Source organism: Dermacentor albipictus, chromosome 8, assembly GCF_038994185.2.
Source record: "Dermacentor albipictus isolate Rhodes 1998 colony chromosome 8, USDA_Dalb.pri_finalv2, whole genome shotgun sequence".
NCBI classification, from domain to species: Eukaryota; Metazoa; Arthropoda; class Arachnida; order Ixodida; family Ixodidae; genus Dermacentor; species Dermacentor albipictus.
This window is the reverse complement of record NC_091828.1, coordinates 79,838,091-79,854,839: the sequence shown is the minus strand read 5'-3', so window position 1 is coordinate 79,854,839 and position 16,749 is coordinate 79,838,091. Positions and strand designations below refer to the sequence as shown.

The following is a 16,749-nucleotide window of genomic DNA, read 5'->3' as shown; positions in this document are numbered from 1 at the left end:
ATGATAACCAAGGCGAAAGGAAGTGATATTGAACATTACAACGTCAGAAAAAATGAGGAAGCAGTAAAAAAATGGAGGCCGCATGAAATAGCTGAGACGAAAACTTGTCATAGGACAGGGCAAGATGTATGCCCTAAAGGTGAGCACGTAATGTCGTCAGCAATATTGATGATTCAGTAATGGCAACGGCGGACTTTTATATCGACTGTACAATTCCCAGAACAGTCACGCCCCTTGAGTTAAAGTAATCACAAAGAAAATACAAACGCTCCAGGTGTAACTAGTAATGAACTTAGAAGGGCATTGGAAGACATGTCCCAGACAAAGGTGGCAGGACACGGTTGAATAACAGTCTATTTAATCAAAGATAGAGGGGATATTACACTTTACAAGCTTGCGACCCTCTATACGCAATGTCTCCTCTCCTTACGTGTACCATAGCGTTGGAAGAATGAATGCGTTATACTAAACAACAAGAAAGGGTGATGTTGAAGATTGAAGAATTGAACTATTAGCCCATTAGCTTGCTCTCAGTATTATATAAAGCAGTCACAAAGGAAATCTATAGAATAGGGGCAACACTTCAATCAACCTATAGAGCGGTCTGGCTTCAGGAAGGGGTGTTCTACAATGGATCAGATCTAAATGTCATCAATAAGGTAAGTGATAAATCTGTGGAGTACAAACAGCCTCTGAATGTGGCGTCCATAAATTATGAAAAAAAGACTTTTGATTCAGTAGACACACGAGATGTTTTGGTGACATTGCGAACACAGTTTGATGGCAAGAAACATCACGGACAGGAATAGTTAATGTTTGTCCAGCAGCGTGATCTATGATGAGTATATGGGTTACCTCTACCTAGACGCGCCCGTAGAGGCCTACGTCCTCCACGAGGTCTAGTAGAGTCTGGAAAGTCCGGCTCCACAGTACTCTTGGCCCCGCAGTAAAGAGGCGTACCTGAAGGATCGCCATCCTGAAGTTGAGGCGTCGGTAAGTGACGCCATATGGCTCCTTCCAGCGTTGTGCGCCGAGCATTCCAGAAGAACATTAACCGCGGTATCATCTTACTTACAGTGAAGCCTACGCAGGAGGTGTTCTGACACTGCCGAAATAGTATTTCGGGTGTTTGCAGACGTACTAGTCTCAGCTTGAGAAGGAGCGAGCAACCATTCTGGATAAGTCGAGAATGGTTGCATGGGAGGGTTGTTGCCGATCCCGCAGTCCAGATGCTGAGTAATCAGAGACGTGCGGATGACAAGCCGGCTTTCTTATGGACAACGTGCGCACAGACATGTATCAGATGTTTCGGTTCAGTAAGGCCGTTATCTTTGTCCGCTGGCGTGCCAAGACACGTGACTCAGTGATCTGCGTAGCCTTATGCTGCAAGCATCTTCCCCACTTGCCAGCAAATAGGTTGGTGAATAAGTCTCTGCAGCAAATCCCTTTTTTTGCATTTGTAAGTTTGATCGACCATAAAATGTACTGCCTTCGCGATTAGCGTAAGCTTTTATTAACCTGCATAAGGAGCGTATCATATGCCGTGTATTCATGTCTGGTTCACATTCGCACTAGCACGCAAAAACACAGACAACGCACCTTGGTGTAATATTCAGTTTTGGGCGTAGCAGACGCCCGGAAAGAGTAATAGAAACAGAAGGGGAAAAAACGCCGAATCACAAAGTTAGGTAGGGAGGGATAATAGTTTTTTTTTACTTTAACGTTCACCTAATATTTTGTCCAGCAGTACTACGAAATAGTCAAGGCTGCCTTTATTATAGCCAAATCAATTATATGGACACTGCAGGGGCATTTCTGCTGTTGCCACCACACGCCATGTGCTGTACGCGCGAGCGAAAGCTTGCGAGGGTCAGCCGACGATTGCAGATCAATCGCTCGTCCGCGAGGAGAAAAACAGATGAGAAAACGCGCTGTCATTCGCCGCGTGCGAGGCATCGCTGAGTAGGGGAGGGACGGTGGGGGGGGGGGGGGGCGTTCTATTGCGGCTGCTGTAACGCACGGTCTGTAGCCACCGCGGCAATCTTGAAAACGATCTGCGATGTGTACAAAATGCACCGAGTGTGGTGGTAGATTCGTATGCGCTGTGCTTTCGACACTTACTCCGCGATCAAGCGAGACGCAGCACGACGGCCAATTCGCTCGCTGCTACTGCCGCACTTCCTCATTCCAGCGTTTTGACAGCGAGTGTTCGCGGTCATTGAGTGAAATGTGTTGATGTTTACGTGTGCGCGCGTGACACCGTGTTTGTTAATTCACTTAGTAGGTGCATGTTTACAAGCTTATACAGCCGATAAAGATAATATCATTACTACGTACAGCTGTCTGCGAATTTGCTATCGCAATCAATGGTCCACCTTTCGATCGAAACTAGGACATTCTTTCTTCGTCTAGGAAAGCAGCAAGACATTTTTTTTTACATTGTGGCAATTGTTATCACCGACCCTGACATGGAAGCGTCTAGAACGCCAAAGCCTTCCACAAGTTAACTTACTGATGTTAAAATTTCATAGAAGGGTCTTGAACCAATCAAGGCTGTCGATGAAAAATATGAGGAGTGTAATATTGCACAGACGTGATCTTGAATCTCTATTATGACTACAATATGATTCAAAGAAGAAATAATTCGAGGCTTGGCTTGATATATTCCACGATGAACGTGCTGAGGAGCACCAGGAAAAGCCGAGCCACATTTATCCTGTTCCAATAGCGCAGTCAGTACTGTTCAGAGAAAATGTAACACGATTATGAATACTACAAAATAAAATAAACATATTAAATTGCGCCATGAAATTGCCGCGTGCGTTCTCACCGCAGCGAAACGACGTCACGTGATTCAACTTTCTACGCATGATCGATTGCACCACCACGTCATCCAGGGCTCGTCCTCGCCCTGTGCCAGCTCTCTAGTGGAAACGGCCCTGCATTCTCGCTGTGTTTGCCAACGGAACAGGTGATCGGTCGCTTTTGGTATTCTTTTTTTTCTAAATTCTACTTACGTTTCAGCGACGTGCTGCGACCTGATTAGGTGGGTTTAATGTCACTTTTGTCACTAATGCCGTTTTCGTCGGTGTTACAGCGTGAGCTGGCCGTCGCCGCCTTTCGGGCGAATACACGAGAGAGTTACGCGATTTATAAGTGGAACGGGAAGAAATACCGTACGCACAAAGATGTTAAAAGAGCATTCACTTCTCAAAAGTTTCTTTATTACAAGGGGATGTTCTCGCTTGTTTCTTGTGTTTAATTACAGCTTTGTAAACACTGTTGTTTACAGTGTTTATTCCATACCGTATGCGCTTTGAAATCTGTCAGATCAATTTATCATGATGTGATTAAATTCTTCTGCTACGTGTCTTCTTGAGTACGGTATTTCCGTGCTTCCTGTATTCCGCATTGAGCGTAAAGGTTGCACGAGAATCAGGCAATTAAGCAGCCTCCGTTTAGTGGAAAAACCAAGCAAAATCCAGTGTCTTGAGTTGTGCCCTGCCTTACAAGGGTGAAGAATTTACTTGCAATGGTTGCCTACATAGCTGCTTCGACAACTTCGACAAATATGTCTTTCCACAGCTTCTGTACGAATGCCGCCTGGGGAGTTGAGTTTATCTTCTCTAAGGTCATTCTAAGCGCTGCCATACTGAATGTGTCTCTCCAGTTCCCTATCTTCGCCTTCCTGACAGCAGACACTGTCTCTTCCATGTCTTCCGCCCGTCTCAAAGCAGCCTCGTGCGACACATTCGGGTTCGTGAACACCATCTTAATGAACACCTCCTTGGGAATACTTATAAGGGCACTCACATAGCGGACGCTGCATTTTCTCACGACATCGCTGAGCAGTTCCGGATTTTTACGAAGCGATTCGCCGTAGTCACCATTCAAGAAGTCTGCCAGCCGCAGGACAACGCTCTCGCAGTCCGTCACCATCTCTTCGTATGTCACGAAGAAAAAGTTGGGGTCCGTTCTTCTCACGTAGCCAGCATGCACGTGCTCAAAGTACGGGCCAACACCGACACGCCCTTCAAGAAACATGGACACGTACTCATCAAAAGACATTCGCTCAGTCAGTTCACGCAGCTTCATGGCGAGGCAGTACGAAGAGCAGCAAACGTCCCACGGGTTCCGAGCGACGTAAACGTACTTGGCCTCCGCCATGATTGCAAGCTTTCCTGGCCGCATGTGCGTCAGTATGAGCCGCGGCGTTGACTTCACCACGTCCACTCGTTTGCCAAGAAGCTCGAGCACTAGATACCTTTTCAAGAAATCATCATGCGAGTTGGCGCTCTTGCCTTTGTAAACGATGAGTTGTATCATGTGCTGCATCCAGCGGGTTCCCGAAGACGGGTAGCTCACCTCAATGACGTCACCTGGGCGGGGCTTGAAAGCGAGGGCTTCGCGAATGATGTGCGGGTTGAAGTTAATGTTGTAGAGGTCGCCGTCGATGTCCTGCGTAAAGGGACGTTTGCTGCATAGCATACCGCTCTTGAAGCTTGCCGTCTGAAATAAAAAAAAAGAATGACGATGACAAGGAATTTTCTTGAGAATGACTATTTCGACATTTCTGCAGGAGGCCAATTCTAGAAGGGGGCTTAAAAAATGTTATTTTCACGTCTATAGCTCGAGCCTGCATAAGTGTCAAGGCAAAAGAAAGTGATTGAGTAATCAATCTCATTGATCACGTTTCCCCTGGCCGAACTGCATTCCATCGTTTCCTCCCAGCCTGCCAACCCTATCGCATTTTCTCCGCTCAGTGAAAGGAAACCACGTATACCCTTCCAGTGGTCACCACTCTCTACTTGTCAGAGCTATTCCGGTGTTGCATGTAAAAAGTGCGGTAATGAGATACGTGGAAAGAATCATGATGCATTAGCGGTGTTTTTCTTAAATGACAAGAGTTGTTTGCGGCTGAGATATGGTGCCGGTGGAATTACTTTCGAGGTAGTGAAAGATTACCACATAAAGAAAAGACAATTCTACGATCCACGCTTTTCGCATCCACAGTCATTGAGTATGGCGTGTCTCGTGGCTGTACATTAAGACCTTCGCATTTCACAATCTAGTAAACGACTGCAATATTCTGCAGTCCGCTAAGTCATTCATGTACGTTCGTTATACAAGCATACTTTATTTGTATATCATTCGCCCAGCATGACTTTGAAAAAAGCCCTTATTTACGTTTATGCATATACACGTGACACATGGTCACGTAGTCAAATACGTAGTCAAGTGTATTCAATAGCGAAATCAGCGCAAAGCACCCTGGCATCATGTCATGTGCAGCCATTTGATATACAAGTCTGCACCATAAAAACGTCTGCTTAGTCTTGTGGTACAGAAACATTAATAATCTCAACGCACAGAAACAGCATTGTGGCAAGTTTAGAACTAAAGAAAAATAATCGAGACATTGCAATAACCAAGACAATAAAGGGGGTACTTAATTTAGCATGAGCTCAACTTCGTAACTGGACCTTGTTGCACCTGTTTGCGGCACGCACCTGGCACGTGTGCGAACTGTGCCGTCTTAAACTCCTGTAACATGATGTACACGTCCACTCTGTTAGCGGCCCTCGCCTTCCCTGCAGCTGTCACAGCAGAAATAGGCAGTCTAGCACCCCAACAAACGGAAAATCGGAGCCGCAAACATCAGCCATCCTGCTTCAAAGAGTTGTCTGCTACTGCCACCGAAGAATGATGAAAGAAGGAATGAGGAAGGAACCAAGATAGGTGTAACGTTAAGGGACAAGAAAAGAGCAGATTGGGTGAGGGAACAGACGCGAGTTGATGACATCTTAGTTGAAATCAAGCAAAAGATGTAGGCATGGGCAGGACATGTAATGAGGAGTGAAGATAACCGATGGTCATCAAGGGTTACGGACTGGATTCAAAAGGAAGGAAAGCATAGTAGGGGGCGGCAGAAAGTTAGGTGGGCGGATGAGATTAAGAAATTTGCAGGGACAACTTGGCCACAATTAGTACATGAGCGGGGTAGTTGGAGAAATATGGGAGAGGCCGTTGCTCTGCAGTAAGCGTAACCAGGCTGATGATGATGATGACTGCCACCCAAGGGTGGTTTCCAACGCGCCCGCTGGGTGACCATCAATGACGTCTCTGTAGGCGTCGTGCTACGCGTATACACAGAAAATGCCGCCGAGCCAGCTGGGTAGAATGCACCGCTTGGCGCTCGTGGGGGGGGGGGGGGGGGGGGCAAAGCATAAGGCCAACAAGAAGGTTCAGTGAAGATGGAATGGACCAGTGCAGGCAATCACCACTTGCAATCAAAAGGAATGGCCGTACTGCTAGATTTACAGTGGGAGGTTTTGCTGTAAGCTGTTATCTGGAAAGAGCGTTGAATGCAAGAGAAATGGGGAGAAGCATTTGCTACTTATTCCACATTAGCCGTCTCAGCGATTATGGTAAGTACCAACGGCATGGTGCCATGCAAGATTATGACTTCCAGTGAAGAAGGTATTTGGAAAAGCTTCTCTAAACAAAATTGAAGCAACAATCTTATCTGGGAGACAAACCTTGCTGGATAAATGCAGGTTAATCTGAATTATTTTGGTTCATTATAATGCGGCTGAAGCACAGAGCACTAGGGTTTCCTGCATCCAGTTCCCAATTGAATGCGGCCGGAAATCGTACCCTCGACCTCGAGTGTGAAGGAGCGCAACGCCTTATCAGCTAAACAAGCAAAACAGCGTGGTTCGTAAGGACGTTGTTGACACATGCCCCACAATAAATCAGACTGAACCTAAGCATCCTATGCACCGCCTTCCATAACCTTCCAAGAGGCTCTCAGATTCATAAGGAAAATTTGAAAGCAATCAGATGTAGAAGAATTGACAAGATGACGGGCATTCTTCCATCTAAACAGGCATTCCTATAAGCAGGTATCGTACTAGCGAGCAGAACATTTTGTCAGTGACGCAACGTCCATGGTTGCTTCATTGTGCGTATTTATGGCTTTTATGAAAATTTCTTGAAGTTTTCTTTTTCTACACGATTTCTTCTCTTTATTCCCAATGCAAATTAATTGTGTGGGTATGGTAAAAGCTGGTCATAAATCTTCAAGCATTTCCATTGGGACAGAGTCCTTCAGAGATTAACAAAACACAAAGGAAAAGAAGCTTACTTGATTTGCGAACCAAGCTGCCTTAACTATAATAGCCATCATGACATACTTCAATTTGCTAAGAAACTACCAGGACTGCCCCTTGGTAGAACCTTTTGCACTTTTGTAGTATGTCGTAACTAAACTAAAAAACAAGAAACGCATTCCCCAGAAGGACATAATACATGCAAGAGAAAACCTCCCGTGGTTGCTCAGTGGCTATGGTGTTAGGCTGCTGAGCAGAATGTCGCGGGATTGAATCCCGACCACGGCTGCCGCATTTCGATGGGGGCGAAAACACCCGTGTACTTACATTTAGGTGTACGTTAAAGAACCCCAGGTGGTCGAAATTTCCGGAGTCCTCCACTACGGCGTGCCTCATAATCAGAAAGTGGTTTTGGCACGTAAAACCCCATAATTTAATTTTACATGCAAGAGTCAGGTGCCGTTAAGGAAAAATGTACAAATCACACAGAATCGCGCACAGACTGCCCGCACAAAGATATTTAGATGCATGAACAGGGAATGAAATTTGGGGAACGTGTATTTGGTCACCTCATTTTGCGGAAGTCTTTCCAGCAGAAGTTTAGGTCATATTGACGGCACTGAAACAGTTATCACTGACAAGCATGAAAGTACAGATATATACACTGATACAGTAAGTACATTGAAAGCTGTCCAATTACAATATGAGCGTGAAGGCCTCCGATATTTCAAACATGTTCTTCTTCCCAACGAAGAAAGATCCACCGTTTCTGGTGTGGCACAAGCCACGTTGTGATACAAGGCAATGATGAGGCGGTGAACGCGGTATCTAGCGCACCACATCGATACGTCGAGAAAATACCGACACGAATACAGGACAGCCCTCAAACGAGTGATAAGCCTTTGGTTTGGTAATGCCAATACGTGTGTGACTCCAGGACAAGTAACAATCCACAGCTAATTATACCTGTGTTCGACAAATGGAAGACGTCGCCGAGGTTCAATCCCGCGAGCTCGTGCTCAGCTGCCCAACAGCATAGCCACTAAACAAATACGGCGGGTACTCAGCTTAATACCATTTCAGTGCTGGTGACATAACGTGAACAAGGCTGGATAATAAATTATCGCCACAATGCTGCAATAGCTTCATTAAGTCGCATTTTTATGCACAGCCGGCGCAGACTAGGGCGAAAAATGACCTTCCCCAGTGGTGCTATACATGTGTCACAAAAAAATATGGGAGGTTTCGCCGACATGGCATGCGAATTACTGCTAGTGATACTAGCATTCCTGAGGTTCAGTGTGGTGTATGCAGATGGGACGGCTTTTTCGCAGGGAAGTTTTCGACGAGTCGCCTTCGTGAGTCCACCTTACGCCGCACTTCCATCTGCCCGCACAAACGAGGAACAAACCGCCAACCTGCTGCTCCTTGAACTGCAAGTCATACACGATGCCATCAAGTCAATTAGTACGTCAGATAGCACTACACCAGGGCAAACACACACTAAATCCGTATAGTACTGCGTAACACCTCTAGCAAGTTACAAGAACGCTACAAGTCTGTGAAGAACACTACAGACTCCACAAGTCCGCGCATCGCACTTCTGAGGTGCAGTGGGTAGACGGGCATGGTCGTAGTCGCTTCATCCACGTGGCAGATAATCTGTCGCAACCTCGTGCCACTTCTGAGACACCTGTATTCCTACGATGCGATTCCCGCGCTCTGCACCAAGCACAGAAATCAAACCTCCAACAGGACACATGCACCTTAATCCTCAAGTATGTCTGCCGCCTTTCCCATAACCTTTCCCGGGCGCAGGATGCATCTCTTCCAAGACTTCGCGCTGTAGTGGTCCTTACACCATGTAATACCTGAACTTGTGGTTAACAAAACTCGACCAATGCACGTAATCCAAGTGCTCGGCTGCTGTGGAAACGGCGGTGGCTCAACACCGGCTCTGACTGTGCCCTGGAGTCTGGGTGTTTAGACTTCAGAGGAACCCGTATTGGACTCACCATCTCGTCTGCTTGCTCTAGTGGGCTGAAAATGAGCCAAAGGATCTTTCCGACCAATTCAGACCGCACTCTTTGTGTGAACGTACTGCACGTTAGTCAGTTACGAATGCAATCAACCTGCCTCATTGGCCCGGCGAGCCTGCCTTTAGAATCGGCATCGTAATCGTAAAGAGAGACAGAAGGGAGGAAGGAAAGGCAGGGAACATCGTAGTCATAAGCGGCCTTGAGCAGTCGCTAGCTAACGTCGTCATTCCAGAATAACGTTGGCGAAAATAAAGAATAAGAAAGCTCAAAAATCAGTTGGAGCACTGAAAGCTTCAACCTCCCTTTTTAAATGAAAAGGAAAACGCAAAATTTCTGCGCCAACCGAAATAGGCATACGGCTAACATTTGCTTTGCGTACGCGCCAGGGATCAAACGCAAGAACATCCGCTCCACGCATAACTTCGGTGAATGCTCCTGTATGATAATGAAACCCTAGCGTTACCAGCTGCATTGCGCACACCTGTGACAAGTAGTGGCTGGCTAAGACCTAGTTTTGTGGACGCAGTTATTCTATATTATTTTGAACTTAATAACTTGCTGTGTGTAGTGCCAGAATTGAAATTTCCTCTAATTCGATGCTATGCACTTTCTCTGCGAGCATTCTAACCAAGAACGCATCTCAGTATTACGGGCAATGGGGCGAGCCTAGATTAAACTGTATTGTTTACCGCTGTGAAACTACACCATTGGCTATTAGGAATAGCATAACCAATACAAAGCTTCGGATTGATTTCCACCACCTGCAGTTATATTACGCGCACCCAAAGCATGGTACGCTAGTGTTTTGGGGAGTATACGATAACAAGAACTGAAACGTGAGAAGAACATCGGCACTAAAACAAGAAAGTGCTGCAGGAACTCCTCTGGGAGCTATCTAAGTATACGCAAACATTGTGCTAATTCCTCATCTCCACGTCGCCCGGTGTCACTAAGAATGTTATGAAACTTTATTCCGCCTTATGCATCAGCGTCGAACCATTATGAATCGAGACCAGCCGTACTCCTGCGGCGGCTGTGTATGGCGTGGTCGCGCAGGCCCTATCTCGAAGGCGATCTACGCCAAGTGCTTATAGCTTGCTGTGCACTGTGATATCTCTGCTTTGTTCGCGTTGAAACGGGAAGCAGCACGAGGGTGATTTCGTTCGCTCGCTCGCTGATGTGGGTCCTATATTGAAAATGATCGTCTTATGTGTCGGACGGATGGACGGTATTGTGGCTATAGTGATGATAAAGGCACCGTTCTTGTTGCTATGGTGCCAAGCCAAACGCCACGGGATAATTCCCGGCCGCGGCGGCCGTGACTCGATGAGGGGTGAAATGCAATAACACCGTGTGCCACGCATTGGGTGCACGTTAAAGAACCCCAGGTGGTGAAAAATATCCCGAGTCCCCCATCACCGCGTGCTTCATAATCATGTCGCACTGTTGGCACGCCGCACACGGGAATCTAGAAGACAAATTTGAAATATTTGGCAGGCCCCTTTGTACAACTGGACTGACTTTTCATTGCTTTCTCTTGGCTTGCTCACAAAGAGCGGACAAAGCCGGGCCCAACAGTGAAGTAGAAAACGCCTGGAAGAGAAAGGCGTCCAGACGATAGGCGCCTACAATGCTTGCGCGACAGCGTGACTACAGTTCTTTCTTTCCTCGTTTGTCCAAACTTGACTTTCCCCTTCCCTCTAAAACATCGATCATAATCAAAGTGGGTGCAGTCACTATTGCACTGTGTTGTTCTTGGTATGATACACTCGGACAGCTCAGAACAGCGTACGAATAAGAAATATATATATATATATATATACGCACACAGGGTTGTCTGCGTGAGCAGGCATTTGGTGTGTTGCTACACCACGTACCCGAGCACACGAGGGTTAGACCATCCCGCGTCTAACCGTGCGCGGCTTAGCCGTGTCCGGAGAAAAGGGGATCCTGGGGGTTGTGCCAATGTGAGGCGTCTGGACCTTTACGGCCCCTCGGCTGCGCCAACACACCCCTTTGCCCTCAGCTTCACGTAGGCGCCATCCCCGGACTGACCCACCCGGGGGAAATCGGTAGTTGCCTTATTGCCTGTCACCATATTTGGTTATAGCGACTACGTACGGCTGGCGTCGTGCAGGCTTGTACACAAGCTTTGCCGCGTCCCCTGGTGGGGCTCCGTGGTGGGTGGTCGGCGCTGTTGCGGAACATACACATTTTCCTATGGCAGCGCAAACTTCTGCCGTTTATGATCGGTGCCTGAAAAGATGCTGCATCGAAGCTCCGTTACAATTCTCCTTGCGGAGCAACGCTCCATCTTTCCCGAAGTATTATGTAGCCCACAGCGAAAACAGCATGGCAGTAAGAAAGCTCTCTCCATTCCTCGTGGGCCAAGTGCCTTAAGGACAAAATCGGACCGACATACAAAGCCTCAAAAATGTCTAGTGGAGACCTCCTATTAGAACTAAATGACAAAGATCAAGCGCAAAAGCTCTCCAAACTGACCAGCTTTGGCGACGCGACAGTGGCAGTTTCCCCACACAGAACACTAAATACAAGCAGGGGTAATATCACAGGAAGACTTTACTGGCCTGAGCAATGAGGAACTACTGGAAGGTTTCCAGGAGCAAGATGTTAGCAAAGAACAAAGAATTTTCATCCACACAAACGACCAAGAAATCCCGACAAAATATCTTATACTTATCTTTGGAACAAGTGTAATGTCTGTCTCAGTGGATGCAGGGTACGTAAAAGTAAACGTGAGACCATATATCCCGAACCCCAGACGATGTTTCAAGTACCAAAGGTTTGGACATGCTTCACATACATGCCGAGGCCAAAGAAGCTTTGCTAAATGGCGCTCCAACGCTCATCAATCGGACAACTGCACTTGTTCCCCACAATGCATTAACTGCAAAGGAGATCATCAAACTTACTCGCGATGTTGCCCTTGCTGGAAAAAAGACAGAGGAGGTAATTGCATTAACCTTTAAAGAAAAAATTTCGTTCTTGGAGGAACGAAAGCGATTGTCATACCTTTCGCGAAGTTATGCCGACGGGACGCAGGCGGGGGCAGCGTCAGAGGCCTCTGGATTCCTCCGAGCCCACGCGCAGTGGTGCCGCAGCAACCCCTCCCGCCCCCGTCGTGGAAGCAGCCAGTACTGCTTCACCCTCTTCGAAGGCCCTGCAGACACCAGTCCCGCAGGGCTCTAAAATCAAACGAACCCCAAGGCCCGAGACACGTGTCTCGGCGCCCAACTCTCGGTCCCCCAGAGCCTCAGAGAGAGCGATGGAGGTCGACCCAAAACGCCGGGTGTCATCGACGCCGAAGGACAAGTGCTCTCTCGAGCGCGGAATGATGGACAAAGTCTGAAGAACCCATTTAAATAATAAAGCGATAACCTAAAGGTTATCGCTACTTCTTTTGACCTGTGTCACCTAACGTCTTTCTTATTCTCACTCACTTTTTAATGCCACTTTTTACATTTCCGTTTAAAAATTGCTTTTATTATCCACTGGAATTGTAGAGGGCTCTTGCACAACTTAGATGACATCCATGACATGATAAGTAACTTCTCTCATGTGGCCTTGTGTTTACAGGAAACAATCTTAGCTGAACACATTCCAGTACAAGCCACACCCTGAACTACATATGCTGTGTGTTACGACGTTAACCCCTCCGTAGAAAAATTGAGTGCTTGTTTTTGTCAGTGCAATTTTTGTATGAGAGAAAGCCGAAAGAAGGAGGAGAGGCGGGTATACTAATGGGTATATATATATATATATATATATATATATATATATATATATATATATATATATATATATATATAAACGTAATTGATATCGAGTTGAATAGGTGGGTGCGTTTTTTTCTGGCATCGGCGCTGACAGAATAATTGTAGCCCCCTCTTAGAAAAACGTACATGCGCTTGAATCTCAGTTTCATACAATTACTTGGGAGAACTATGGTGCAAGTGTTTATTGCATTTGCAAGCAATGTGGTTCAGCCAGAATGGAAAGGAAGGTTCGCACATGCATTTGCCTAAACTTCGTCCTTCGGGCTTTAAACGGCTTCGTGACATTGCAAAGTGCTAATTTCAAGGAAAGCACTGTGTCTTCAATCATTCAAAACATTAATAAAATCGTGCAGTAGCAGGATTCCAACCGAGGAGCTCTAGCACAGAAGCGCCACACTGGAGCCATTGCACCACGGACGCATGGACAAGCGGAACCACCGCAATCAACAGCGATTATGCGTGTCCATGGAGATGTGCTCTCTTCTGCATTTACAAAGGGCATAGATTCCTTGAAATTTTGGTCAATGATGGCAGATAACGCACAACAAATGAAGCGACAAGAACGCCTGAAGCTACAAGCGCGAAGATCAGACAAATCTATGTACTCGGTGTCATTACCATGTTGACTGAACAATCGCAGCGGAAAATTTCCCTCTAATAATAATTGTAGGAAGCTCTTTGCTCCTAGTAAGGTTACTTGTGACTGTCTGGTTGTATCATTATTTCGCATCTTTTTAGAGCCCATCTCTTTTGCGTCCGCGCCCATTCCTGGGTTAAGCGTCACCGTCCCTCGGAGTAACCGCGCAAACGCGCACGTGCAAAAAAAAAATGGCAGTGGCATAGCTCGGCAATTCCAGGATATACGCAGTGAAAGCTAAGGCATAGCATAGTCAGTCTTGGTTAATCTCGATTGCAAGTCCAGGTTAGTCTGGTTGTCTAGCTATGCTGCGGCGTTTAGCCAGTCGTTCGGCGCGCTGTTCATCTGTTTCCTGGACGATTCGTTCCCTCGTAATCTAGCTCCCATGTCGATTCGAGGCCTCCTCCTGCTTATCAGAATTGTCGACGTCAATACTGCCGCCTCAACTGTGGTTGCAGCGCACGCGAGCTCTTTTTTTCAATCCTCCGACATGTTATCAGGCATGCGACGCAGCTGACGACGCGAGCGGAGGCAAGCGCAACGACGAGGAACGCGATGTGACGTCATACCAAACGGCCGCGGCGGAAAGGCGCAGCGCTGCGCAGCGGCGAAACACCTGTGGCTCGCTGCTACTAGTGGCGCATGCGCAGTAGTGACTAGGGAGCGAGAGAGAGAGAGAGAAATATCCGCGGCGAGGCGCGCGTTGTGACGTCATGTGCCTCCTCGGAGCACCGCCACAGCGAAATCGCAAGTTCGCGGCCAGTAAAGTACGCGGGTTCGTCTTCTTCCACAACCCGCTCGCTAGAGCACCTCGGCGCAACCACGCGAACGCACTTGTGGCACTGCTCGCGCGTTCGTCGTCGCCTTCTTCCACAGATGGTTCCGATGCCACTCGTTATGCCGGCGTACCCACACTGCCACTCGCGCTGCGAAGGTGCCACCGGTCAACTGGCAGTCGGTCCGGCGATTTCGGTCTAAAATTCTTTGCCTCGACATATCACGAAAGGAAAACACGTGTAAAGTTGCGTTTATATTTCGCACTAGGGAATAACGTAATCGTCGGACGAACTATAAGATGCTATAAACGGTATCTTCAGCATAATCGGTCGGTTGCGTAAGCCTGCAGGCAACAATGAAAACCCAACTGCTCGATGCGAACTCTGAGCCTTTAGAGGGAGCCAAATATTCGAACGTATGTGTTAAAGGGACACTAAAGGGAAACAACAAATCAGTTTAAACTAATGAAATATAGTTTGAGAACCCTGCAGGCAGTCATTTAAAAAAACAGTTTCATTATTAGAGGAGAAAATGAAGGTCCAAGTATCAGTATTTGAATTTCGCGCCAAAACCCCAGCTCTGTACGTCAGCGTGACGTCAGGAATTACAAAGCATGTTTTCGCATTTGGGCCGCGTTGGCTGAGTAAAGGTTCCCGAAACTTGCCAGGTTTAATATTTGGTACCTTTAGAACACCATGTAGTTAATCTGCACAGCTATAGATAATTAGTAGGCCCTAGAAGATGCCATCAAAATCCAAGACGTCACAGCCCCCCGGTGGGGGAATTCAAGTAGGCGTCGCCACCCGTATTTCGTACTTGCGCTTTTTCTGGCTTACCAAACGTCTTATCGATGTAAGAGTGGTGTTTTTGGCGTTGTAGAAAGGTAATTTATTGATGCAGAAGAAATCATTTTTCCCTTCAGTGTCCCTTTAAATATGGCGAAGTTGATTAGGGCACAGTTATGTTTAACCTCTTGTAGCCTTTAGTCTCGAATTTGAGACATACCGAATCTGAGCTTACACATCCATGCTGGACGTCCAAGCGAAATAAATTTTGGTTTTGACGCCACGTTTGGTCATGCCGCAAACGTGTCGGCGTGTCACCAGCTCTGCTTCAGGAAACAACGCTTCGCGCACGATGTCCTTCGATCAAGGATGAGAACAGCGAGAAACTCGGGCGGCTACATCCATTCCGGTGCGTGGCTTGCAGTCACCATCTATGCAATACCGCTTGTTTTACACAAGGCCAGAAGACGCGAGACGGTTAGCCTGCCAAGTCTAAGCTTGTTCAGTGCAAAAACATGCAAACATTAAGGCACTGTTTTGTACTAGGTGCACGAGTACACTTTTCTTTAAAGGAATCTCCAAATATCGCTCGTCGCAGCAGATGGCGTGACAGCAATTTTGAGTGTTCTCGCCTCGCATATATGCATTTCTAACTGCAAATTAGAATGTTTACCTTCAGGTAAGGAAATACATGCTTTAGGAGGTTAGCTAAGGCACCCGAACCCACGACCTTTGGTGGTACGAGACAAGTAATAAGAGGTAACAATGCATTCGAATGAGAATGTCAAGTAATTTAATGGGTGCCCCTTGAGCGTGCAGGCCCTCGCCTTCACGCTCTTTGACGTATGTTAAAGTGACTGTCATTTTTTTTATACCTTTTTCGGGAGCCATTGCAGGATCATATCTCGCGCCTTCGTCGTCGTAGTCGTTGTCGTCTTCGCCCTCCCTTTGCAACGCATTGCATGCACCTCGTGACAAATATAGAGACTACTTACTCAGTGTAAACCACCCTAGGGGCAAATCTTGGTCAAACATTGGCAACTGCCTGCAAAGGTGCCGCCATGATGCAATTGACATTGTGACCCGTGCAATTATTTTCTGAATGGCTACAACTATAGTGTTATATAACGCTGAAAATACTCAAAACATAAGCGAAAGATAAGCCCTTGCACGCAGCATGTACGTACGAACAGTATGTAAAGCTCATTCCACATATTTTTCAGAAAGCTCCCATGCCTATTTATATATGTTGGGGCGCTGAGGAACACGAATGGAACACGTTTATGGACACTTCGAAATAAAATACCTGCATTAAATTGTGCCAAGAAATTACCGCGTGCGTTCTTACCGCAGAGAAGCGATGTCACGTGATCAAATTTCACATGCACAAACAATTGCAGCATCCTGACTGCCAGCACTCACCTTCGCCCCCAATGCCAACTCTCTAGTGGAAACAGACCGGCATTATCACTGTCGCAGTGTTTGTGAACTGGTCAGGTGACCGCTCACTTTTCCTATATTTTTTTTCGAACTCTGTGGATGTTCCTATAAATGTCTTTTGACCTCATTAGGTGGTTTTAATATCACTACTATGCCAATAAA

At 46.8% G+C, this 16,749-nt stretch overlaps 1 protein-coding gene across 1 annotated transcript; it reads right to left on the bottom strand.

The window, feature by feature from the left end:
• Window positions 1–3,262: 3,262 nt before the first annotated feature.
• Window positions 3,263–16,610, bottom strand: LOC139046644 (amine sulfotransferase-like). Its single transcript, XM_070523640.1, has 2 exons — window positions 16,570–16,610; window positions 3,263–4,509 (listed from the first exon to the last, which is right to left on the bottom strand). The coding sequence occupies exon 2, from the start codon at window positions 4,486–4,488 to the stop codon at window positions 3,541–3,543; it is 948 nt and encodes a 315-aa protein (XP_070379741.1). The 5' UTR covers window positions 4,489–4,509; window positions 16,570–16,610; the 3' UTR covers window positions 3,263–3,540.
• Window positions 16,611–16,749: the final 139 nt, after the last annotated feature.